Genomic DNA, 25,885 nt, shown 5'->3' on the forward strand with positions numbered 1-25,885 from the left:
CGCCCCCCCACTATCGCCCCCCCCGCGACAACCTCCAGGCTGCGGGCTGTGCCTCCCGGAAGCTGAGCAAGTTAAAGTTTCAACGCTTCCTTTCCCCGCTTCTTATTCCCGCAGACTGTCAACCCAAGTAGCCAATAGGTGGCCGGAATAGAGCTTCTTTTTACCTGATTGGCTTAGAGTTTTGCAGCCGCCCAGACAAACTTGCCGGGGATTGGTCAAGCCTTCAGTTTTGAAAATCGTAGGTTTCGCCCGCGCTGTAAGGCCCCATTGCTACCCAGGAACCGTGAGTCCCGGAGTTCGGAAGCTGAGGATCTGGGTGGGTGGCGGGTTCTGCTAGGGAGGCGGCCGGACTTGGATCAGAGCAGCACTTAGGAGACGCGGTGCAGGCGAGTGAGTGCGCTCGGGCGGCCGGCGGGGGTGGGGGATGGTTAGCTATCTGTTACCCCTCCCGACAACCCCGGACCGTGGGCGCGACCCCCCGCCCCCACTTTCGGCCTGGGAATGGACAGGTCCCCACTTCCACGAGGCGAGGTGAACAGCCTTGGCCCTGGAGCCTAAGATGCCCTTCCACTTAGGTCACCAGGTTCCGAGAGAATAACCCCGTCCCTCCCCGGTGCCTACCACCTCTGTACCTAGAAGGCCCTTTGTTGACCTGGACGCGCAGGAAGCGCACACCGACCGTGTTGTGTGATGGAATTATGCCGAAGGGCATTTCTGTACAGTTAACCTTCGCTCAACACCTCCCCCTCCAGCTGAGCAGCGTTTTAAACTGACCGTTTGCAGAGGCCAATGCTGCCCCGTATCCTGTCACTCCGCAAGCAGTTCGCTGTCAGCATTCAGTTCTGTTCAGTCACTGTGGCCTTCTCTGGGGGGTGCCCAGTCAAAACTTGGCGCCGGCCTGTCTGAGGCTGAAACCGAGTAGGCAGCTTAGCTTGTGGTTAAGAGCACCGTTTAAGTCTCGGCCCCAGGTTGACTTTGAGTTAACTTCTCTTTGCCTCAGTTTCCTCATATGCACATGGGCATCCTTGAGGTTGTGATGAGAATTAAATGTTGCCTGGCCTGGGCATGGAGTAGGACTCGGTCAAGGGGAGCAGCTATTATGACCATTCTAAACGGGTGTGGTAGAGGTTAGGTGCCCAGCTTCCTGCATCCTTAAAAGAACAGGCGTTGCAAAACACGGCAGTGGGGCCTCTAGTCCGATGTAGGGTGTGAGTGAAGTATTGGGAGAGACAGATGAGTTCCCCCCTCTCTTGGTGGGATGTTGGGTGCTCGGGGTTTGTGCACAGGTTCTTACATGGGCCTCCGTCTTGGTACACTGATTGCTCCTTTGGGTCACCTTTGTCCTAACTTTGGGGACCTCTTTTAAAGCTGAGGTCTTCTTCCCTGTGGAAGAAGCCCAAACACTTTTTTTTTGCACTTTGCGAAAGAAGCTCTCACTCCCTTTGCCGTTTTGAACAAATACTTAAAAAAACACCACACGACTGCTTTCCGTAGCTCCTCTGCGAACCTTTGTTTTGGTTTTGGCTTCCTTGATCAGTTGTCTCTTTCTTGGCCTCAAACTGGGGTCCTGCACTTTGCCAAGGCTGAGCTCTGGGGCAGAAGGGCTGGAGGGAGCCAGAGGAATGGCAGCAGAGAGGCCATGCCCATGAGTGGCTGGCTGGCTGCAGAGCTGTCTCTGTCCAAAGGCTCTGCAATCCTGCCGTGATTAGTGCTGCTCTTGGCACCTAGGAGCAGGACGAGTGTGTTGTGCCCTAACCTGTGGGGACAATGAGCTCATTTGGTGTCCCTGTGTGTGGGGGTGGGGTGGGGGAAGTACCTGTAGGATGCTTATTTCTAGTGTAGAGTTGATAGGTGGATTAATTCATTCAACAAGTATTTCTTTCATGCCAGGTACTGTGCAGCTACAAGCAAGACAGGCAAGGGCTTGCCTCAGGGAGCCAATCTTTAGGGAGCAGAGATAGACAGTAAGCAAACAGAGACACAGTCACCCAAGTGCCGTACTGAGAATTGGAATGGATGAGTGGGATCATGGTGGGTGGTCAGGTCATCCGTGAGTTGCTGAGATCCAAGTGATAGGAGCGAGCTGTACAAAATAGGAGACAGAAGGTTCCAGACAGGGCAGAGCTCGTTCAAGGAACAAAAGTGGTGCGCCCTGGAAATCAGACCCCAGGAAGTCTCCTGAGGCTGCATCATGGCCTGGTGTTAAGCTTTATCGGGTGTCAAGGGGTGACTTAGCTCTTCCAGGAGCTTCCATCTTTGGTGGGAGGCTGAACTTTGTGTGGTTCTTGGTTTAGAAGGGGTGGTAGGTGATTGCCATGGCATGAGACATGCAGTCTTATTATGAGTTAGGACCTTCACCCATTCACTTGTTCTTTCATTCATTCACCCAGTCGGAATATTAACCGAGACCCTGCTGTGGCTGTAATGGAACACTTCCTTGCCTGAGGCTTTGGTGATGATATTATAACCGGGTCTTAAGGGAGGATACCTGAGCTGCGTGTTTTAAGAAATTAAGAGAAAATTCGTTTTGTATTTACCCCTACCCAATATTTATAGATGTGTTTTCTTAAAAATAAGACATTGCTTATCCATTCCCCTCACAGTTACTCATCTATTTCTAGGGCATGTCAGCTCAAGGGAGAGGATTGTGGGCTCCCCTTGGAGAGGAGCATGTCTCCCCTACTTTCTTACTGACTCCTTTGGAACGCAGAACCCCTTCCGTTCACTGGCCTCTGGAAGAGGCAGTTGGATTCGATGTTCTTTGGCCTGAGGCCTGGGGTCAGCTTGTATGTAGCGCAGGGTAGTTGTGTGTAAGTCCTTGGTTACCCACAGGGAGGAAGAGGAGCGTCCACAGGAGAGTAAGGAAGGCAGTTGGCCATGCCTTGTCATTTTAAGCCTCAGAAAAGGCCATTTGTAAGGAGGACGGTTGATACCAGAATTGGGTGGGAGGTGTGGACTTACGGGGACAGCGTGCTGTGCGTGGGTAGAGGGAAGACGTGTGAAGAGTGTGAGTAGAATTCTTCTCTTATGGGCCCTTCTTTTTGCAAAAATGAGGCTAATGGATTGGCACTTGGAGCTCTGCATCTCTGGGGAATGGCGATGGACCGGGATGGCCCTGATTCAGGCACTGGGGGTTTTGTGGTGATGGGGGTGGGTGCTATGGCTTGGCAGGCTCTTCTCCTGGAGGAGGTTCCAGTCCCCAGCCCCGAGCCCTTGTCCCTCTTATCTCTGCTTTCACCAGACAGAGCCACCATGGGGACAACAGCCCCAGGGCCCATTCACCTGCTGGAGCTGTGTGACCAGAAGCTCATGGAGTTTATCTGCAATGTGGACAATAAGGACTTAGTGTGGCTCGAGGAGATTGAGGAAGAGGCCGAACGCATGTTCACCAGGTGAGGGCTGGAGGCGTCGGGGGACCCCTGGCTGCTGTGGCCTTGGGGACACAGCAGTCTACTTCCCCACCTGACAGGCAATTAGACAGGCTGCCAGGGGTCTCTCCTGAGCGCCCAGTGTGCTAGGGTGCCCAGTGTCCTCTTCCCAGTATAATGGGAAGAGGAAGGAGCTAAACATGGTTGCCTGGCAACCTTGTCCCCCTGCCAAGTTTCTGGGAGGAAGTCCCTAGTGCCTGGCAGGCGACTTGCACATGGCCTTCGAGAGCTCTCTTGGTGCAGTCTCACCAGCTTGACCCTTCACTGCCAGGAAATGGGTGGGGGCTGGGTTGGGTGGGGGAGGAGACCAGTGGTTCCCACGCAGCCCCGAGCATCACTCTCCTTGTACCAAACAGAGAATTCAGCAGAGAGCCTGAGCTGATGCCCAAAACGCCTTCTCAGAAGAACCGACAGAAGAAGAAACGGATTTCTTACATTCAGGATGAAAATAGAGACCCAGTCCGGAAAAGGTTGGAGGGATTGGGGGCTGCCACTAGCCAGGGGAGGGTCAGCTAGCAGACGGGCTCTGGAGGCTTGGCGCTCACCGGGAGAGTTTGATTGCCAGGTGTTAATTGGGAGCAGAGGCCTGCAGGAGTGGTGGTGGGTACCATTAGGCCATGTTGAGGGGCAAAATGTCACGGGGAAACAAAGCGTGACCCAAGACTGTGGAGTCCAGAGCGTGTCTGTGTGTCGCGGGGAGGGGAGGGGAGGTGGTGTTTGATCTGGGCCTTGGAGGATAGGAAGGGTTTCCGAAAGTGGGAGAAGAAAGAAAATGCAACCTTCTACTTGGGTGAGAGTGACCAGTGTTGTGGACTAGGGGTCTGTTGCTCATCCCCCTGTGCTCTGCTTGTTATGATGCCCTTGGAAATGGCTCTGGCCACTAAGGTCCGGAGGTACTGGGCGCACACCCTGGCTTTGCCCCTTAGGAGCTATATGTCCTTTTGCTAAGTTTCCGCCTCTCTGAGCCTGATTCCTCAAATCTAAAGTGAAAATGGTCCCTGCCTCTGAGGGCCGTCTTGTGGATTAAGGAACATGAGTAAAGCCTCCAGTAGGGTGCTTGGCACAGTCTGACCTCAGTCAGTGAGAGCTTTTAATCTTTCCAGCCATTCTGTGAGGACTGGCATTATCCCCAATTTATAGGTAGGAAGACTGAGGCTCAGAAAGAAGCAGCCTGGGGTCTCATGGCTGGGGGTGGCAGAGCCTGGACTAGAACTCCAGTCTTCTGCCTCCAAGCTCCACTTTATATGCCACCTGAGCTGATGGCTCCTGGGGAGACTGGTGCCTCTACTTGAATTTTGGGGTGCCTGCTCTGCGTGCCTGTCATCTCAGCTTCTGCTCTGCTGCCTTTGGCAGGTTGTCCCGCAGAAAGACTCGTAGCAGCCAGTTGAGCTCCCGGCACCTGCGCAGCAAGGACAAGGCGGAGCAGCTGGCCACAGCGACAAGGGAGAGCGGCCCTGTCCTGCGGAGGGTGACGCGTGCTGCAGCCGCAGCTGCGGCTGCCAACATGGCTGCTGCTTTGCCCACCCCAGAGTCTCCCACAGCACTGACCAGGAAGCCCAAGAATAGCGTCGCCCAGTGCCAGCTGGTGCCCGTGGTGGAGATCGGCGTCGGTGAGCGCCGCAGTGCCGAGCAGCACCTCAGCCAGCTCACGTCTGCCCGGGCTCCGTCCCCAGCTCCCACTCCAGCCACAGCCCCGGCCTCCCAGACCACCTCGATTTCGGACAAGGAATCAACACCCAAGAAGTCAGGGGCTGGGAGACTGGAGTCTGTCACTGTGAGCTCCCTGATGGCTACACCCCAGGACCCCAAGGGCCGAGCTGTCGGAGCAGGCCGGTCCGCCTCCAAGCTCAGGATTGCGCAGACCTCCCCAGGCCCACAGGACTCACCTGGCTCTCCAGCCTCCCCGTGGCGGGAGCGTGTGCTGGCTCCCATCCTGCCGGATAATTTCTCGACGCCCAAGGGCTCCTGTGTGAACCCACACGCAGTGCGGCGCAGCCTCATTGGCCCGTCCTCCCCGGGTCCCCAGGCCTCGCTGTCCCAGGATTCCCTGGCAGCCAAGCCAGAGAGTGCCGTCCGCAGGTCAAGCAGAAGGATTGACAAGAAGGCCGCCAAAGAGCCGCCCCCCTCCGCCCGCATCATCTGTGAGTCTGGGGGCTCAGCAGTGGTGGGCTGCGGTGGGCGGTGCTTGGTAACCAGCTCGGCTGGAGGGGCTCTGGGGGACCAGCGAATCGAGCAAGAAGCTGTCTGTAGAGCACTTTCTGTGATGACGTAAATGCTCCATGCCTGCTGTTCTGTACCGTAGCCGCTGGCTACTCACATGGCGATTGAACCCTCGAAGTGTGGCTAGTGGCACTGAGGAAGTGAAGTTTTACTTTTATTACGCTTTACTTAATTTAGATTTAAATAGCCACACTTAGCTGTGGCTACTGTATTGATCAGTGCAGAGAGATGTCAGCCATCCCTCTTGTTTTACAAACGAGGAAACTGAGCTCCAGGGAGGATGAGCATGGTGTCCCTGGGCTTAAGCCATGCTGAGATGTGAACCTGGGCCTTTTGCTGAGGGCAGTGGGTTCTCCTTTCCTCCTGCACAGGCTTTCTTAGATTCACCACCGGTGTGCTGCTCCTGTAGTGAACTGTTTGGTGTGGAGATACTGAGGGTAAGAGGTGTGAATAGTCATCCCAGCCAGCTCATTCCAGGAGGGACAGATGACTGGGTTTGGGTGCCCGCTCAGCCATTTACCTGTCCCGTGACCTTGCACAGGTTACTGGGACTTCTTCCTGGGCCTCAGTTCCTCAGGTCAGTTGGGGTAGTAACAGCATCACCTCAAAGGGCTGTTGTGAGGTTTTCTTTGGCTGACCCACATGGGGTACTTGGAGCAGTGTTTGCCATGTAGAAGGGCCCTGTAACGTTCGTTGTTTTTGTCGTCATTGGATCCCACCTCAGGGGACCATTGTCCCAGTGGGACCAGATGCTATGAGCCACAGAGGAGGACAGGCAACTCTAAGAGTCAGGGCTGGTTGCAGGGAGGAGGTGAGGTCCCCCCAGGTGGAAGAAATGTGGGGAAAGGTATCCCTGGCAGAGGGAAAAGCTTGTATGAAAGCCTGTGAGGCATGAAATGGCAAGTGATGGGGTATCTGGGGCTCATGGGCCACACAAGGGGCTTGGGCTTATCCTGCTAATGTGGAGGATGTGGTCCCTTGATGGTTGTGGGGAGGTTCCTGGCACCGTGAAAAATGGCCAGGTGGGAAGGCGGCAGGGAGACCAGGTAGGAGGCTACTACGAGGAAGGGTCCAGCCAGAGGATGGAGGGGCAGTGGTATTGATGGGGAGGACAGGCTCGGTTTTATATTAACGTGTATTAAAATTGTAGTTGACATCTCCTGGTACTCTAAGATTTACTCCTATAAAAGTCAAGTTATCTCATTTGGTCCTTGCAGCAGCAGTGTTAGCCTGTTAGGAGTTCCCCGCTTCATAGAGGAAGAAACTGAGGCTTAAGGAGGTCACTGAGCCTGTAAACTAGGAAGCTGGGGCTTGAGCCCCACGTTTCACCCTTTCTGAGCCAGCAGCCACTTGCTGAGGAGGCCTGGTGGAAAGCCCTGGATGGGGTCAGTCAGGCAGGTTTCTTTCCCACCTGGGGAAGGGCTTGCTCTGGGTCATGGGGCTCAGGCACATGAAATCTCGGGCATGTACAGGCTTGCGGTCTGGCACACTGTCCATATTTGGGTCCTCAAAAGGGCCGAAACGATTCTGACTTGCCTCGGAGATTTCCTCAGGCCTGACTCTGATCCTGGGAAGGCGGGGGGCGAGCCCGGCGCTCCAGAGGGAGGAGGGTGAAGAGACTCTAGAGGCCCTTTTGTGCTTTTTGGGTCTGATCTCCCAGTCTGCAGCACTGAAACCATCCTGATTGTTCCTCCCCCTCAGCCTTCAGATTTGATTTGCATTTCACCTAAGCCTGTCTGACTCAAAGCCTAGGGCTCTCCACCTTGAGGTGGAAGGAACAGGGTAAGGCGGGAGACAATTCTAGTCTCATCAGAAAAATCTTTAGGTATTAGGAAGCTATGAAACTCATGGTAGATAATTGGTTTCCAAAATTTTATTTTTTACTTAATTTTTTTTTTTTTGGCTCAATTTTTTATTATTGGTAACAAACACTGTTAGTTGTTTTAAGTGACAGGCTCACTTTGTTCATTTTTAAGAAAGTATTTGCCAAATACCAACCTTAAATAACCACAGCTTGTCATTTGTCCCTTCAATTAAAAACAGTGTTCCATGGGAAAAGCGGCTAGTTTAGCTGGGAACTCACACACAAGTGCTCTTTGCAGAGACTTGGGTGTTCTTTATACTTCCTGTTGTATCACACAGAATCTCAGAAAGATATGTACTTTAGTTTAGAATTAATAAAGTGACAAGTTACTACTCCATCATGGACATTCTTAAGTAAAACTGGGCATTTCTGTCTTATGAGTATGGAGAGTCTATCTGGTAAAGGGGAGGGTCTCTGAGGAGGAGAGGGTCTTGCTGCGGACTAGGAGTGGCCTTGCCTCCAGCAGAGCCTGGTTCTCGGGACCTCTGGAGTGGTGCCTGGTTGGTTTCCAAGGTCATTTGTTCCTTTGTTTTCCCCTCAGGTCACAGTTACCTGGAGAGGCTCCTGAATATTGAGGTGCCCCAGAAAGTCAGGTGAGTTCAGTTCCAGGGCTTGGGGACCTTCCCAGGGGTGGACAGGGCACACTGGGGCCAGGTTTTCCTGGGTTGCCCCAGGACGGAAGCATTTTAGGCCCGAGCCTTCCCTTCTCCTAGGCACTGCCCGTGGGCTACCCACTACTGCTGCCCTGCTCCTTGGCCCAGTCTAACCAGGTAGTGATCGAAATGGGTGTCAGGTCATCATTTGTCAGTATCACTTGTCAGCCCTGGCCTGGCCTTGACCCCTCCAAGCCTTATCATGTGACGTGGGCTCCATAGGTTATCAGATCCAAAGGCCTATGGATGAGCTACTGCAGCTGTGAAGAGCGATATTCAAATTGGGGTGGGTAGAATGGGGCCTGAGGGTGCCCCCCACTTCAGGATGACACCCTAGCACTGTTTGGGGCCAGCACTCCTTGTCCTAAGGCCACATCCTGCCATCACTAAAACTAGGCCCACACCTTTGTTTTGGAGCAGAGGGTCGGTGCTTGGGATGGGGAGACAGAGCTGCTGGCTTTGCTAGCCCCACAGTGTAGGCCTCAAGTGAGACATGGCTCATCCAGGCCCAAGGGGTTGAGGCAGAGCTGAGAAAGAGCTCACGTCCCAAATCAAGGCCCTGATGGGGGTGAGAGGAAACCAGATTCAGAAGCTGATAGCTCAGGCAGCAGACACTCCAGGGAGCCACTGGTTCTGGCTGCTGTCCTCCCGTCCTGCCTGGGTTGTGGGTTGGTACCCCAGGCCAGGGCATCTGACACGGACCCCTCCTGGAGCTCTACTCCAGGGGTTGGGGTGATTTGAGCTGGTTGGGTCCCACAGTGTCTCCTGCTCTGCTTTCAGCCCCAAGCAGAAGGAGCCCAGCGAGGACGCTGAGCTTGTGGAGGCAGCTGAGCTGGAGGTAAGGTTGGCAGACCAGGGAAGGAAGGGCTTGAGGGCTTTGGGACTTGTGCGCTCCCCTGTGAGTCCCAGGTGCACACCCCTAAAGCCTTGGTTCTTCCCCCAGGTCCCCAAGAACGACGGGAGTACCTTGTGGCCCCACAATGCAGCCAAGATTGCCGTTAGCACGCCCGGCCCGCGGCCTGAGGCTAGTGGCCAGGAAACTCCCTCTGAAAGGCAACAGGGTGAGTCTTCCTGGCCTGCTACATGCAGATACCCAGGGCCATGTGGGCCTTGGTGGCCTCGGCCTGACTTTCCTTGAGGCAGAGGGAAGCCCCATTTTCTGGGCTGATAGGCTGATGGTAAATGAGACCCAGGGGTGCGGAGATCTCTTCTGAGTCCGTAGGTTTCATCTCCCACCTTTTGTTTGGCTGGAGCTGCTGCAGTGCCATGGGAATGGCCATGGCTGGTTGGTGCAGGAAGCAGAGGGAGATGAGAGGGAAAGGCCTGAATTGGGGCATTAACATGAATGTGCCAGGTAAACGCCTTGAGCCCCTTTCCAGGAGGCAGCAGGAAGAGCTATGTGCTGGGGACTGGACACCTGGCCTCTTGCTTTGTCTCTGCCACTGGCTTACTTCTCACCTTGGTGGGTGTCCTGTCTACAGAGAACGGGAGAGCTGTGGGCTCTGGGCTCTGGCATCCCCAGGCTGCCAGAGGTGCCTCGGGTCCGGCTCACATCTCCCTGGTGGGAAGCTGTGAGGTCTTAAACACAGCTTCCCCAGAGACCCCGGGTTAGGGACAACGGCCATGACAGCCTCATAGCCCCCAGGGGGGCTGCAAGCACACTTTGGAATAAGGAGTGTCAAAGAGTGGCAGGGGAGAGATCAGTGCTTTCTCCTGGCAGTGGAACAAAATGTGCTGCCCCCATGCCCTGAGGTGGACCCTGCAGAGGAGCCCTGCCCTCTTCCCCTCACTCCAGCTCCAGCTGAAAGGACCAGGAGGCGTGGCCTTTTGAAGCCCATTAAGGGGTCTGTTAGAGCTTGCAGCTTCCATAGGCTTCTGCTCCTGGAAGATAGCCCCAGCTCTCTGTTAGAGGTGTTTGGGTCCACCCCGGAATTGTCCTGCTGTTCCTGTCACAGGCCAGTCATGGGGGTAGGGGTGTAGGGGCTGGGGATAGCATGCTGGGCTCTGTCAAGGCCAGTCGGTGCTAAGGCTGATGCTCCCGCCACTGGCCACCCTGGGGTCTGCCAGGAAGAGAGCCTTGCTCTTGCTGTGGCTGCTGCCGGTGGACACCTTCCCCTGACCCCTCCATGCTGTCCCTGCAGCCTCACTGAAATTGCTCTCTTCGCAGAGATCAAGACCGACCGAGCAGATGGCCCCAAGGAGCCGCCCCAAAGTGTTAGGTTTGTATTTGGGAAGGGGTGTGCGGGCCATTATTTCAAGGGGCCTAGAAGGGCATGAACCACAAGTGCTCGCTTGGGGCGAGTGGGCATGAGGTCAGGGGCCCCCGTTTCCTCTGCAGGGGTGGGGCCTGGTGCTCTGACTTAATGAAGGAGGTAGTTTCATGCTATGGGATGAGCCTGGCCCATGAGTGAGTGACTGGATCCAAGATCCCATCCTTCCGTGTCCTCCTAGTCATGTGACCTTGGACTGGTCACTTCCCTCCCTCTGGTCAGGGAGACCCCACCTTTGCTGTCTAGAGCCCTATGGGCTGGGCCCTGTTTTGTTCATAGAGGCGACCTTTTATGGGGTGTGGCGGGGGCTCTGGAGGGGGTCCCCAGCATCTGGCCTGTGATGCTGCTGCCACCCGCACCCCCGCAGGAGGAAGCGCAGCTACAAGCAGGCGGTGAGTGAGCTGGACGAGGAGCTGCAGCCGGAGGACGAGGAGCTGCAGCCCCCCAGGAGCAAGACCCCGTCGCCTCCCTGTCCAGCCAGCAAGGTGAGTGGGCATCTGCCCTCCCTCGGTGCCCCCGCCCCGCCCATGAGTCCTGACCCTGGTCCCGTCTGCAGGTGGTGCGGCCCCTCCGGACCTTCCTGCACACTGTGCAGAGGAACCAGATGCTCATGACCCCGACCTCAGCCTCCCACAGTAGCGTCATGAAATCCTTCATTAAGCGCAACACTCCCCTGCGCATGGATCCCAAGGTGAGGGAGCCCGTGCCCCAGGCCGAGCTTTGCTAGAGCCGGGCCGTGTGGCGGGAGGCTCGAGGTTGTCCCCTAGGCTGCTGGGAGCAGCAGGGGTCTAGGCCAAGGCAGGTGCAACCTGGCACTGGTCAAGGACCAGCTCAAGCCTCTCCGGCCATGGGCTGCCTCGATATCTGGGGACTGTCCTGACCTCTTGGGCTCTCTGCTGTGGCCTAGAGGCTTGGCCAGCTCAGGGTGACCCCTGGGTCTTGGGCGCTGGGCTGGGAATTTGGGAATTTGCCATTTGCCCATCCATCCCACACCCGCAGAGGCTTGAGTGGTTAAGGTGAGGGACACATGGGGACGCTTTCACTTGTTGGGGATGAGGGCTGGGTGAGAGGAGAGGAGGTGGTGGTGCTGCTGGCATAGCCAGGAGGCTGGCTGGCTTTGGGACTTCCCCTGGCCTGGCATTAACTCGTGGCTTTTTCCTTGTCTCCTCCACAGTGCAGCTTCGTTGTAAGTAAAGCCTTTTCCTGTCCTTGTAACCTAGCTCCGCCTAGCACTTAGCTGCTGTAGCCCTGTCTTTGTAAACTGACAATATCCGTAGAAGCACTAACGTCCTAAGCGGGAGTGTTAGGTGGGAGGTGAAGCAGAGGTGCTGGGGGGCGGGTGGGAGGCGCCCGCGGTTCTGGAGCCAGGACGCCCTGGCCGGTGTGCCTTTGACTCTGCTACCAGGAGGAGGAGTCCTGGAGCCTCCCTGAGGCAGGAGGAAGCAGAGGGGGTGACCTGTGGCTGTCCCCCAGGACCACAGCTTGAAGTGTGCCATAGCCGCCTCCCTCCCACCCTCCCAGCACTGGGCATCCCCTCAGAGTCTGAGGCTGCGAAGAGAACAGACAAATCACAGAGCCACTGAGATTTATTGGGTCACACACCTCAGCTGCCCGACTTGAGGCGGGGGCAGAGCAATGGGTGGTTGAAGGCCAGTTGCGGGTGACGGTGGAACCATCCTTTAGCAGTGACCTCTGGAAAGAAGGCCACAGAAGCTGTTCTCTTCTCAGTCACCTCAGAGCTGAGCTGGGCCACCTGCTGTGAGCAAGGAGACACAGAGCTGGGACCTGCTGGGCCCGCAGTCTTGGCTCCCCGGGGTCTCCCGAGTTGCAGGGCTGCAGCCCCTTCGTTCCTTTAGTTCCCACTGGTGCTTCGAAGGGCCTCCTGCTAGGAGGGCTTCTGCTTCCACCAAGGGCCTGGGGGCCTCAGCAGCACTGTTGTGGGGCTTGGCAGGTCAGGGGGCTTCCCAGCAGCTGGACATGTGGGGCCTGAACTTGCCTCTCCTGGCAGGAGGCTGGTCCCCTTTGGGTGGCCAAGGTGACGACTTGCCTTCCCATATGCCAGCAGACGGGCTCTGTGGCCTTATGCGCCTGTGCCAGACCCCTGCTAGGCACCTGGGCCCACAGACTTGTTCCTCCTACAGGGCACTACTGTGCCCCACCCAGGCCGATCACAGCCTTGCCGGGCTTATGGGGATGACTGAGAAGCTGCCTTTCCTGCTTTGGGAGCCCAGGTCCTGCCCAGGCATCTGGTAGGGGTAGGACAGTCCTCGGTTAGGAGACCAGGGAGCCTAGAACAGGGGGCTTGGGGCCTTGGACCATTTTCCTAACCTTTGGGCCTAAGTTTCCTTGGTTACAAAATGAGACCAGATGGCCCTTCATAGAGTTGGATGAACCAAACCCCGAGCACCCAGCATGGGGCTTGGCATGAAGGGAGACTGCTCAGCTGAAGCCCCTGGATGCAGAAGGGACCTCACAAAATTTTGGGTTCCTCCCACCTTCTGCTTTGGCCTTGATGTGTCCTCTGGGGAGCAGGGACAACCCAGCCCCCCTTCAAGGGTTGGGGCAGAGAGGAAACGTGGATTCTGTGACACAAGCAGCTCTTCTGTACAATTCATAATACAGCAGGATAAGTTCTCTGACCCACGTTGGGAAATGTGAGCACTCAAGTTTCGGGACAAAAACCCGTTTTGCCAAGCCCTGTTGAAAGCAGGAGTCTGGTCGGCTCTCAGGGCAGGAGGAAAGGGTGGTATGGTGAGGGCAGTAGGATGGAGGTCTGGCCTCCTGTTGGTCTTCCTGGGTCTGGGCAGTTGGAGAGCAAGAGCTGGCCGAAGGCCACCCGCTCCCTGCCCGTGGGGGCCTCCCTAAGGCCAGCGTCCTCCTCCACGTCCTTCCTGTGCCCAGCTCAGCTCCTATGGCTAAGGGTCGTCTCTCTGCTTCCATTTCCCTCTCCATCTTTTAAAAAAACAACCCTTTTGTTAAAAAAAAAAAAAAAAATACATTATATATATATATATATATATATATAGTAAAATTTATTAAAATTATATAGTGAAATCTATACTTTGTAAATGTTCACTTGAACATTTTTTAGTATTCCATTTTAATTTGTCTTCTGTGATTTTGCTGTCATTTTGCAGGTTTTTTTACCGGTTGCTATAGGCATTACGTACTGAACTTTCACAATCACTTTAGAATCGATTATCTATCTTATCAGTTCATTTGGAATTAGAAATCCTCCTGCTCTCTCCACTGTATGCTTTCCTTGTGTTACATACTAGATCTCCACATGTTGAATAACCCTCAGACAGTGTTAGAACTTTGCTTTCAACTGTCAAATGTTTTAAAGAGCTCGAGAGGAAAAGAATAGTCTCTTGATATTTACCCAGATATTTATTATTTCTATTGTTCTTCCTTCATTCGTGATGTTTCACGTGTCCCTGTGGTATCATTTCTCTTTTGTCTGGATAGTGTCCTTTCACTATTCTTTTAGAACAGGTCCACTGGCAGTAAATTCTCTAGTTTTCCTTTATTTGTCTTTTCTTGGTCTGACTTAATTTCGCTTACCGTAGTGCCCTCAAGGTTTATCCATGTTGCCTCAAATAGCAAGGTTTTAATTCTTATAACTGAGTAACATTCCATTGAATATATAGACCACATTTTCTTTATCCATTCATGTCTTGATGGACACCCTGGTTGTTTCCCTGTCTTGGCTATTGTAAATAATGCTGCAATGGACATGAGAGTGCAGACATCTGTTCCAGTTAGTGTTTTCATTTTCTTTGGATAACTACCCAGAAGTGGAATTGCTGGGTCATGCGGTAGGTCTATTTTAAAATTTTGGAGGAACCTCCATACTGTTTTTCATAGTGGCTGCTGCAGTGCTATTTGGATCTGCCCGAGGTTAGCCAGTCAGCGGTCAGTCTGGGACCTAGCAGTTGGTCGGTGAGTTAAAATTCTCAGTTTTTGCTGTGATAGTTAAGGTTAGATCCAGGCTGAGCCCAGGAGTTTAGAAACATTATGGTGTCATTTTCTCCATCTCTCCAGTCCTTTCCGCTTCGCTGGGGCTCCCCCATTCTGTCCTGCAGGCAGGAAGCTGGGACTGCAGTTATCCTGCTCTGCTGTGTGCTTCCATGACTGCGTCCAGGGCCATCTGGCTGGAAGACAGAGAAAGAAAAGAGCAACAGTGTCTTCCCCCCTTCGGGATCACAGCTTCGCCGTGTAGAGGAAGCTTCTCCTCCCTCAAATATTGATTGTGCAGGTTCCCGTAACTGCTCTGTCTTGGTTGCCACACGATGGCGTGTGGGCTGGGACATAAGACAGAAGAGAAAAACAAAAATGGGGTTTCTGCACCCTCTGAACGTTAGGTGTCCCCTTCTACTCTTGAATCAGAACTAGAGGGCTTTCCCTGGAGTTCTCTCTGCACCCTGGTGATCCCTTTGGGGTTTCAGCCCGCACTGAGTTTAGGCTGGAGGAAAAAAATATGTCAAACTCAGTGCTGGTTCAGTTATACTTCAAAGATCTGCTCTTCCCCGATCTGCCTGCTGCTGCTTCCTCTGCAGAGGTCGCAAATGTGGCTGTTAGGCTTTAAAGCCATGTTCAGTAGGAAAGAGAGGGTGGAGTATGTCTACTCTATTCTACCCATAGTCGGAGCCGCCTCTCTACCTTTAAGGATTGTATTACTTTGGGGCCAGATTTCTAGGTGGGAAGTCTGCAAAGTCAGAGGCCAAGGAAGAATGGACAGTAAACAGTGCAGGGACAAAGAAGCCTATGGGTGGCTGAGCCCAGCAGTAGGAATCTGATGGGAGCCAGGCAGGGTGATGGGTGGGGGGCTCTCTTCCGGGTCTCAGCCCCCACTCTCATCCCTTGACTGTTCAGGGACACAGACCCCGCCTTGTCTTTGGCCAGGGAGGGCTTGGAGCCCTGCCTGTCCTGCTGGTTGCCCACTGCTATGGCCTTGCGCCTGGAGCTTTCTAGGCCTGTGGGAGGCGGGGGGTGTCCCAGTGTTATCTGCTGAACAACCAACTGGTACTTTTAAGTAGTTGTTTTTAAAATTGTTATGTAGCTGTATCCACAGGAAGTTTGGGAAATAAAGGAAAAAATGCCATCCCGAATCTATCTTGCCAGTCTGTAGTAACCTCTGTTGGCATTTGGCAATATTTTCTTTTATTTTTTTTCAACTATTATGAAATAGCTGATATACATAAGAAACAGAGAGAATGAGAGGGAACACACAGAGTATAACAGCTGCAAAGCGTAATCATAATAAATTCCCAAGCTTTCTTCAGTCTCCTTTCAAATGCACTTTTGCATAGTCATCATCAGCGCCCACCTCCTGCTTTGAACCTGATTTTTGGCAGGGCTCAGGCCAGGGCACTCGTGACTCAGGCCCTCGGGAGGCCTTGGGGTCCCCCCAGAGGAAAGATGGGAGCCCCAGGCCTCAATCTGGCTGGGGACAGAGGTGTGTGTGAGGGTGACCCTGCCCTCAGAAGCAGCCTGATGCTGCCGCCCACCTGGTGGGGGCTGTGGGCCTGGGGCCAGCCGCGTGCCTGGCCCAGCGCTGGGCTGCCCTCGCTCACGCCCTCGCACCCCCAGGAGAAGGAGCGGCAGCGCCTGGAGAACCTGCGGCGGAAGGAGGAGGCAGAGCAGCTGCGCAGGCAGAAGGTGGAGGAGGACAAGCGGCGGCGGCTGGAGGAGGTGAAGCTGTAAGTGGCCCGGCCCCGGCCCCCGGCCCCCGGCCTGACCGCGCTGGCCCCCCTGACCGCCCTGTGCCCGCAGGAAGCGCGAGGAGCGCCTCCGCAAGGTGCTGCTGGCCCGGCCCCGGCCCCCGGCCTGACCGCGCTGGCCCCCCTGACCGCCCTGTGCCCGCAGGAAGCGCGAGGAGCGCCTCCGCAAGGTGCTGCTGGCCCGGGAGCGCGTGCAGCAGATGAAGGAGGAGAAGAAGAAGCAAATCGAGCAGAAGTTCGCTCAGCTCGACGAGAAGACTGAGAAGGTGCGCGCTGGGCTTCGGGCGGCCTGTCCCCTCCCGGGGCCCAAGCAGGTCAGACGTGGGGGCCCAGGAGTTACGAGGGGCCCCCTCGGGAAGTTATGGGTTTGTCGCCCCGGACCCCTTCCCTGTCCGTCACAGGGGCCCCGGAGTTGGCTCTGAGCCAGGCCGAGGGCGGAAGGTCTCTGCTCTGCACCTACCAACAGCCCTTTGCGGGGGTGGGGGGTGGGGGGGGGAAGGCCGATACCCCCCGGCAGGCCTGGCTTCCAGGCGCCCCCTCCCCTGGGCTATGAGGAACATGCTGGGTCTGCAGGGGCACGGGGTGCCTGTCACAGAGTTCTGCGCCCCAGTCTGCAGGGTTGAGTGAGGAGGGCTTCTCCAATGGGCACATGTGGGTGGGCTCTGCAGGCCAAGGAGGAGCGATTGGCTGAGGAGAAGGCCAAGAAAAAGGCAGCAGCCAAGAAGATGGAGGAGGTGGAGGTGCGCAGGAAGCAGGAGGAGGAGGCGCGGAGGCTCAGGTGGCTACAACAGGTGCGCAGGCAGGCGGACAGCGGGATCTGGGCATCAGGGAGGAGGTGGGGCGGGTGGGCACCGCCTCAGCCCCTGAGGACTGCTGGGCACACCCCGCTTCGTTGGGTTAATTCTGGTGGGTCTGTGACTTCAAGCCCTGAAGAGGTTCAACAGCTAGATGCCTTGGGGACAGAGATGGTGACAGTGGCCTGCTTCCCGTTTTCTGTAGAGGTGGCCGTTGAGGGTTAAGCGCATGGACTCTGGAGCCATACTTGCAATCTTTGCTCTGCCCTTTATGAGCTGTGTGACCCTGGATCGGTTACGCAAGGCCAGAGGGCTTTAGTGATAGGCCCCGGGATGTACCCTTAACCAAACCTGCAGCAGCAGCAAAAGAAATCGTCACAAGATGCCTTTTCTGGCGGGTGGGGATGGTGATTCTGTGGCGCTTTGCTTGGGGTCACCCGGGCTCAGCCCCTGACGTTCTCTGATGCGACAGGAGCCTGGGCTTCCAGGGGGGCGCAGCCCTCCAGCCAGCCTCCCCGCCCTCCTTCCCTGACCTCTCACGTCTCTCCAGCCCAGCCCAGGCCTGGCCTGAGCCCCTGAGCTTGCTCTCCATTCACAGGAGGAGGAAGAGCGGCGGCACCAGGAGCTGCTGCAGAAGAAGAAGGAGGAGGAGGAGCAGGAGAGGCTGCGCAAGGCGGCCGAGGCCAAGAGGCTGGCGGAGCAGCGCGAGCAGGAGCGGAAGAGGGAGGAGGAGCGGAAGAGGGAGCAGGAGCGGCTCCAGGCTGAGAGGTGAGGTCGCCCCTCGGGCCCGGCTGGTGGCACTGCCCACGGGGCCAAGGCAGCACCCTGCAGTCACACCACCTGCCGCCTGTGTGTGTGTGGATGAGAGCTAGAGCCGTCCCCTCGAAACAGCCCCCATCTTCACTTGGGGGTTTGCAAACGAGGGACAGGCTTCTTTTGGCTCCAAACCCAGAGGCTCACAGCAGGCAGAGCATCTGAACGTAGTGCGTTGGCTCTGGGAGCTTGCAGGGGTCATGGGCAGGGTCACTTGGGACTTGCCCTTGCTTCTGCCTTCAGCTGGATGTGCTGATGCCTTTGGTTCATTTTGTCCTCAGCTGACATGGAAGCAGGGGGGATGGGATGAGCCAGTATTTCTCAGCAGGACCCCCATGGGCATTTGGGTAGCTTCTTTGTGGTGTGTTGCAGGACCTTCGGCGTGCTTGGCCCCTGCCCAATAAATGTGCTTCCCCTGTGTGATGAGAACTCAGGGTCCCCCCGCTCCCCACTGTGTCCCGACTACCCACCTTGGGAACCGTGGCAGATGAGCCCTGAGGTCTTCCAGCTCTCAGAGGCAGAGGTGTCTGAGAGGCAGGGAAGAATCCCACATTTAGCTCTACAAGCCTTTATCCGGGGCCTCCCCTGTGCTTGGTTGTACGGGCCCTGAGGGTGCCAGGGAGGACAAGCCACCGTCCCAGTTGGCCAGGGAGGACAAGCCACCATCCCAATTGGCCAGGCCAGGTGGGACCTGCCTGTGAGTGGAGACAAGCCTGCTTGTTTATTGCCATGTAGACACAGAGAACCGTGCCCGTGTGTGTACATGGCGGGTGTACCCCAGGCTCGGGCCTAGCAACTGCGTCTTTCCTGCCTCCATCTGCTGCCTCAGAAACACCAGGCAACACTTCTCCCGTGTCCGGCTTTGGGTGGCTGCAGGCCCAATGGAGACGTGGGGAGTCACAAGCAGAGGACTGGACTGCATTGGGGCCCTCGCCCTGTGCTGATTGATTGACGCAGAGGTGTCTCTGGTCCTATGGCAGAGTCAGAGACAGGAATCTGGGAAGGGGACAGGGTGGGTGGGTGAGCATCTGCTGATGTGGTTTAGAATTGCATGTGGGCTGGGCAATGCCAGGGTCTTCGAGGGGTGATGGTGTGATAATGGACATAATGGTTGGCAGCTTTGGTGGGTACCAAGCTACAAACGTTTCATTGTTTAATTGTCACTTGATGACCCTTGTGGCATAGGAACCAGCAGCTCTACTTTCTGGAGGGGGAAACAGGTGCAGAGAGGTTAAATGACTTGTTTGAGGCCCAAGCTAGTACGTGGAGGTGGCTCCAAGGCCCACGAACAGCCCAGCCCTGCTTCATGCCAGGCTTGGAGCCCAGTGTCTACCCTGTGGGTCAGGCTGGATTATCTCATCTGATTCTCGTGACTGGAGGAAAGGTGTCATGAACCCCACCGTACAGCAGATGACACTGAGGCTGAGACCTCGGTTGTGTGCAAGCGTGGGGGCCAGATGTGATGGACTGCAAAGCTGAGCGCCACCTACACCCTCAGTGTGCACTTGACTAGCGCCGTGGGTGCAGGCACGGCTGTTGGCTGTTAGTTGGTGTGCCCAGTCTGCGGTTGCGTCCTCTACAGCGAGTGCCGATGGGCCTGGCTTCCGGGTCAGGGATGGAAACAGGGCCAGGGCTCAGCTTCCTGCTCTGACAGGCTCTCGCTCGATCCTCAGGGAGCTGCAGGAGAGGGAGAAAGCCCTGCGGCTCCAGAAGGAGAAGCTGCAGAGGGAACTGGAGGAGAAGAAGAAAAAGGTACACGGGAGCCGGGCATGTGGGGCTTGCATGGGATCAGCGCTGAGCTGTCGGCGCTGAGTTGTGGGCTGGGGGGGCCTGAGCAGTGGCTTCTGGGGCAGGAGCTGCCTTGGCTGCCTGGCCTCGTGGGGTTGGCATGGGGGCAGGGGAAGTACATATACCCAGTGTCTAACACGCCGCTGGCTGCTGGTCCCAGGAAGAGCAGCAGCGCCTGGCTGAGCAACAGCAGCTGCAGGAGGAAAAGAAGAAAGCCCAGGAGGCTGCAGTGGCCAGCAAAGCCCTGAACATGACCATGGACGTGCAGGTGAGGCTGGGGCACTGGAGCAGAGAGGGACCGAGCTCTGACTATTCTCTTCCCAGCAGCTGGAGGCACAGATAATTTATTAGAACCATAAGAAAGAAAGGATACAGTTGGCCCAGTAGTTTTTCCTATTTTTGATAACATAGATTCTTTCTTATCTAAAAATGGAATTTGTTGTTTAAAAAAAAAGAAATGAAACTTTATAAAAGTATAAAGGAAAGGAAAGATACCCTCAGATGAAAACTCTAAGTCTGATGTATATCTTTCTATATTTTTACACACGTAAACATTTTGTGCACCTAGACACAGACATACACAGAGTTTTGAATGAACATAGAGTATACAGACTGCCCAGTCTGTTCAGGTTGCTTTAACAACCTACCATAGACTGGGTGGCTTCAGCAACAAGTATTTATTTGAGCCGGGAAGTCCGAGGTCAAGGCGCCGGCAGCTGTGTCTGTTGGGAGTCCTCTGCCTTAGTGCACGGATGGCTGGGCCTCGCTGTGTCCTTACACGGTGGAAGGGGAGCGGGCGCTCTCTGGGGTCTCTTAGGGCACTTATCCCATTCATGACCTAATCACCTCCCAAAGGCTCCACCCCCCACTGGATGACTCCACATTTGGGAAGGGGGACACAAACACTTACTCCATGATAGATACAATTTGGCAGCTTGATGTTTTTACCTCCCCTTTTTTTCTTTCATTTAGTATATTGTAGACATTTGTCTATTTCAACACTTATAAACCTCTTATTTTTGACGGCTGTTTACTAGTCAGTTGCCAGAATTTCTTTAACCAGTGTCTATGGACGAGCGTTTAGGCTACTTCAGTTTAATGTCTTATAAACAAAATGTACTGTGAGGAGGGGTTTAGAGTGTAGCATAGGAAAGTTGGACGTTAGTTGAACGTTCACCTGTACAGATGTTTAAATGACAGTGGAGTCTCAGGAGCTGTTCACGGCAGACACACTGACCTGGAAATACATTTGCAACTTAACTTTAACATGAAAAAGAAAGATACAGAGCTGTGTATGTGGTGTGACTTTTTTAAATTAAAAAGTGACCCTGAGCCTTTTGAGTGAGATGAGGCAGTGGCCAGAGCCCCAGCACTCGTGGGTGGCAGGAGGCACAGGAGTGGGGCGAGGTGGAGGCTGACGGCCGTGTGTGTCTTTTCCAGTCTCCAGCTTGTACCTCATATCAGATGACTCCACAAGGGCACAGGGCGCCCCCCAGGATTAACCCGGATAACTATGGGATGGATCTGAATAGCGATGACTCCACGGACGATGAGGCCCATCCCCGGAAACCGATCCCTTCCTGGGCCAGAGGTGAACAGGGCTGGGGCTCTCTGGAGACCTGGGTCCTCACGTGTGATTTCTGGGGCCCTGGCGGGGGTGGCTTGGCCGATGCAGGTGTCGGGAGGCTGTTGTGCCCGAGTCGGCAGCTTGACACGATGGCCTGACGGGCCTGCATCGGGCCTTAGGATGTGCCCAGGGAAGGATGGCCAGTGGGCCCATCTTTGGACCACATCTGTGATGTGGGGCACCTTTGTTCTCCACAAATGTATTCAGTTGCGGCTGGCTCTGGGCACCATGGTGCTGGGTGTTCTGAGGCGGGTGCTATGCCCCTCCATGGAGTCTGCCCAGCAGGCCAGGTGACACTTGGACCCAAATAAGCAGCCTGGGGCAGGAATAGAGCTGAGGGTAGTAGTGGGGTTTAGGCAGTGCACGGAGAGCTCAGGCTGGGGATTCCAGCCAGCTGGGGTGGGGGCAGGGCTCTTAAGCAGGATTTGACCCTGGAGTTTATAGAGCCCAACTCTGGGCCCCAGCATTGAAACAGGAGTGTGGGTGAGCGTGACTGTGTGGCCTGAGGCCTAGGTGCAATGCCTGTCAGCAGTACAGTGGGGCTGTGCACACAGTGGGTGCTTTATAGTTTGTAGGGCTGGGGGTCAGAGTGGCGAGCAGTCTTACTCCCCTGGGGTCAGCACTCTATAGAAGGCAACTTGCTCTTGTGAGTGTCACCTCATTTGAACCCCACAGTGACGAGAATCTGATTTAGTCTCCTTAACTACCAGCATCAAGTCATTTGGGAGGTGGTAGCATGCAGGAGTCAGTGTGGCCAGGGAGCTAGATGACCAGCAAAGCCACCTAATCATAGTTGACCTTCACCAGCTTACTTACGCTCTCAGTTTTGTCATCTGTGAAATGGGCGTGGTAAGAAGGGTTACTGAGGATGAAGTGAGTTGATATACGGAAGGCAGAGCAAGCTGGGCACACGTTCCAACTTCTGATCCTCCTGTGTCCCCCTCAGCCGTGGTGGCATGTTTGTGTGCCACCCATAGCCTTAGTCTGCACCCTCCACCTCGGGGCCTCTGGGCTGATGAGATGAATAGCTGACCCAGGCAGTCGAGGATGGCATCATATGCTTAAATTCTGGAGCTAGACCTGTCTCCAAACCTCGGCTGTGCCAATTACTAGCTATGTGCCTTGGGCAAATCTCGCCATTATAAAATGGGGGGATAAAAGTCCTGGCTCCCAGGTGGATGTGGGGATAATTAGGTCATGCAGTGAGGGCCCAGCCAAGTGCCTGGCCCCTGGGAGCTCCTGAGGACCCGTGTTAGGCTAAGAGGATGGCAGTGGGAACAAGTGATGAGAACATTACCAGTGTCTGGTGATGGCGCGGTGTTCGGACTGAGTCCGAGTTGTTCCAAGATTTGTGCCTGAGAAGCTGCCATCCCAAAGAATACACCAGCTGGCTGAGTGCGAGGCAGGTTTATTGAGACTTACTGACTGGGGAGAGTCTCCGGTGGCGGCCAGCCGGAGGGTTAGTGATCCGTCCGCAGGCAGAGAAGAAGCAAGGTTATATAGGTCCAGCAAACGAAGAGCGTTCCGTGGGAGAAAGCATCTGGCAGGCCCTGCAGGCCTGCTGTCACGTACACAGCGGGAGACCCTGACTGCCGGCCACTCATCTGCCTGTGGGCCGGCTCCCTACAGGCGGAGGATGGGGGTTCAGAGGAGCTGATATGGCAGGATGTGGGGCATGCTGGCATGGAGAGGGTGGCCAGGGCTCTCTAGGTGGGGCAGGGGCAAGAGGAGGCTCGTGGGGAGTCCCCGGCAGTGACGCGGCCCTCTGTGTCCTGCAGGCACGCAGCTCAGCCAGGCCATCATCCATCAGTACTACCATCCCCCGAACCTCCCCGAGCTCTTTGGAACCATTCTCCAGCTGGACTTAGAGGACATCTTCAAGAAGAGCAAGCCTCGCTACCACAAGCGCACCAGCTCTGCCGTCTGGAACTCGCCGCCCCTACAGGGCAGCAGGGTTGCTGGCAGCCTGGCCTACAGCCTGAAGAAGTACTGAGGCAGGCCCTTGGCCTTGTGGCAGTCTCAGCCCCGGTCTCTCTGTCTGCCTGTCTGTCCACCTCTCTGTTGATCTGGTGCCCTCCTGCCTGGTATTGTCACTGAGGGTTTGGTCATTGTATATATAAACGTTCTCTGTGTGCTGCAGATGGAAAGTGGCCCAGGCCTGTTTGGAGGCTGCGCTTGGTGGCTGTTTGGGGAAGTGCCAGGCCCAGCCTCGCTTGGCCTGCAGGTGTCACTCTGTAAATAGATGGGTATAATTCAGCCGAATTTTAGCCACTGGTGTTTGAGAGCTAGATTAATAAAGTCTATTCCTTCAAGCCTGCTGTGGGTATCGTGAAGACGGGGCCTCAGCAGAATGCCCTGGACCCTGGCCCAGTAGCTGTGTGTCTCGAGCTACCGGATGGGCTGGAGGAGCGAGGCACTGTTCCTTCTCCAGGGGTGTGCTTCAGGGTCCCACCCCAGAGAGGCTGATGCAGTGGGTGATCTGATGGCTCCCGGGCAACCCTGAGAAACACGTCAGCTGCTCTCGAGGGGGCAGGTGAAGATAATTCCTGATTTTTCTGAGGAACTCCCTGTTTGTATAGGAGGGCTTGTTCAATGGGCCAGACCCGGGGTTGAGGTCAGGCGAACTGGGTTCTTGACCAAGCTCCACCACTTAAGACGTCCCTCAGCACCTCCATGCCCCCAGGCTCTACCCTTGTACAGATGGTCACCAGAGTCAAGCACATGGATGTATTGCTAAAGCAGAAGTAGAAAGGGGACAATTAGAAAGGCCATGTCTCTTGAAGCGACCGTGGGACCAGTGCTTGCAAGCAGTTCAGATGTTTCTCCAACAGAACCAGGCAGCTGCTAATTAAATGCTTAGTGCCAGTGGGAGATGACCCTGGGTCCTGCCTGATAGCTGCCAGCTGTGTTTTCATGTGTGACAGCCGACAGCCACCAGCTTCTTAATCTGCTGCCCCAGCCCCTGGACAAGTCGGTGGGCCAAATCAAGCCACAGCCAGTTTCTGAAAAGTTTTACTGGAACCTACGTGGTAGAAACAAATGTCTGTCATCTCCAGCGGCTCTGCTGAGCGCAGAGTTAAATAGTTGCAACAGAGGCCTTATGACCCGCAAGCTGAAAAAATTTCCTATGACCCTTTACAGGAAAAGTTTGCTGACTCTTGCTTTAGGACAAAGTAAAGGCTAAATTCAAGAGTGCTTTTAAAAAAATGAGGAAATAGTCAATATATGGAGTAGGCTGAAATCTAGAGGATTCCATCCATGCAAAGAAAAACTTTATGGTTTATTCAAATGTGGTGCACAATTCAAATTTGTTCCATCTGTGCTCTGACTAGAAACTTGTGTGAAGTCAACTGGCGAGTGTGTGTTTGCCTAAAGTCACAATGTCAAAATCCTACTTGTAAGCATATTTATATAGTGTGAGAAAAAGTTGCTACTCGGCAAAAAGGTAGTTCAAGTTACTCTGCATCTTCACCCGCACTTGGTATTGTCAGTATTTCTTATTTTTGCCATTCTCACAAACGTAGCGAAATCTCATCATGGTTTTAAGTTACATTTCCCTGATGGCCGATGGTGGTGAACATCTCATGTGCTTATTTGTCATCTGTGTATCTTTGATGAAGTGTCTGTTCAAATCTTTTGTTCACTTTTTATGTTCGTTTTTTTCCTTTTTTTTTTGCCATTTTTAAATTTTTTAAAATTCTTTTTATGTTCCTTTTTAAATTGGGTCGTTTTCTTACTGTTGAGTTTAGAATCTTTATGTATTACAGATACAATCCGTTGTCAGTTATGTGCTTTGCAATATTTTCTACTCTGAGCTTGCCTCTTCATTCATTGTTTTATCATAGAGTAACAATTTTCATTTTGGTGAAGTCCAGTTTATTTACTTTTTTTTTTTCTTTTATGGATTGTGCTTTTTCGTGTCATGTCTAAGAAATCTTTGTCTAGCCTCAGTTCTTGAAGATTTTCTCCTATATTTTTTTCTAAATGTTTCATAGTTTAACATATTACATTTAGATTTATGATCTATTTTGAGTTAATTTTTTTTTAAAGTGTGAGGTTTATGTTTTTGTTTGTTTTCAGGGGGTCATATGGATGGATGTCCGGTTGTTCCAGGACCATTTGTTAAAAAGACTATTCTTTTTCCACTGAATTTCTTTTGTATGTTTGTCAGGAATCAGTTAGCCATATGGGTTTTTTCTAGACTTGGTATTCTCTTTCATTGACATGAGTCCCTCCTTTTACCAATACCGTGTGGTCACGATTACTGTAGCTTTTTGTTAAAATCTTAAAAATCTGATAGTGTGATTCCTACTACTTTATTCTTTTCAAAATTATTTTGGCTTTTCTATCAGTTTTACCTTTCTGTGTAAATTTCAGAATCAGCTTACTACAAAAACCCTGCTGGGATTTTGATTGGAATTGCATTAAATCTATAGATAAGTTTGGGGAGAATTCATATATTGATGATGGTGAATCTACTAAACCATGAACTTGACATGTCTCTCCATTTATTTACATCTTTGGTTTCTTTCATCAGCATCGTGTAGTTTCGGCATACAGGTCCTGTACAAGTTTCGTTAGATTTGGACTGAAGTATTTACTTTTTTGGAGGTATTGTATACGGTATTGTTTTTCTAATTTTGGTTTCCACTTGTTCTTTGCGGGTATTTGGAAATATAGTTGACTTTTTTGTGTTGACCTTGTA

The 25,885-nt window shown here is 54.0% G+C and overlaps 1 protein-coding gene across 5 annotated transcripts; it reads left to right on the forward strand.

Annotated features, from left to right (window-relative positions):
- The first annotated feature begins 211 nt into the window (after window positions 1–211).
- On the forward strand, window positions 212–25,885 carry INCENP (inner centromere protein). 5 transcript variants are annotated; one of them, XM_074336489.1, is made up of 19 exons: window positions 212–283; window positions 3,242–3,392; window positions 3,785–3,898; window positions 4,782–5,569; window positions 8,054–8,105; window positions 8,946–9,003; window positions 9,109–9,226; window positions 10,333–10,384; window positions 10,803–10,920; window positions 10,992–11,126; window positions 11,610–11,621; window positions 16,028–16,137; window positions 16,304–16,424; window positions 16,827–16,949; window positions 17,551–17,720; window positions 19,439–19,517; window positions 19,714–19,821; window positions 20,994–21,144; window positions 22,959–25,885. In XM_074336489.1, exons 2-19 carry the CDS (start codon window positions 3,253–3,255, stop codon window positions 23,171–23,173), a joined length of 2,664 nt encoding a protein of 887 aa, XP_074192590.1. In that variant the 5' UTR covers window positions 212–283; window positions 3,242–3,252; the 3' UTR covers window positions 23,174–25,885. The 5 variants fall into 5 exon arrangements, with proteins under 5 accessions (XP_074192590.1, XP_019574607.2, XP_019574606.2 ...); XM_019719048.2 differs by having other exon boundaries at window positions 239–390; window positions 3,246–3,392; XM_019719047.2 differs by having other exon boundaries at window positions 244–390.

This window comes from Rhinolophus sinicus, linkage group LG06 (assembly GCF_036562045.2).
Source record: "Rhinolophus sinicus isolate RSC01 linkage group LG06, ASM3656204v1, whole genome shotgun sequence".
In the NCBI taxonomy this organism is placed as follows: domain Eukaryota; kingdom Metazoa; phylum Chordata; class Mammalia; order Chiroptera; family Rhinolophidae; genus Rhinolophus; species Rhinolophus sinicus.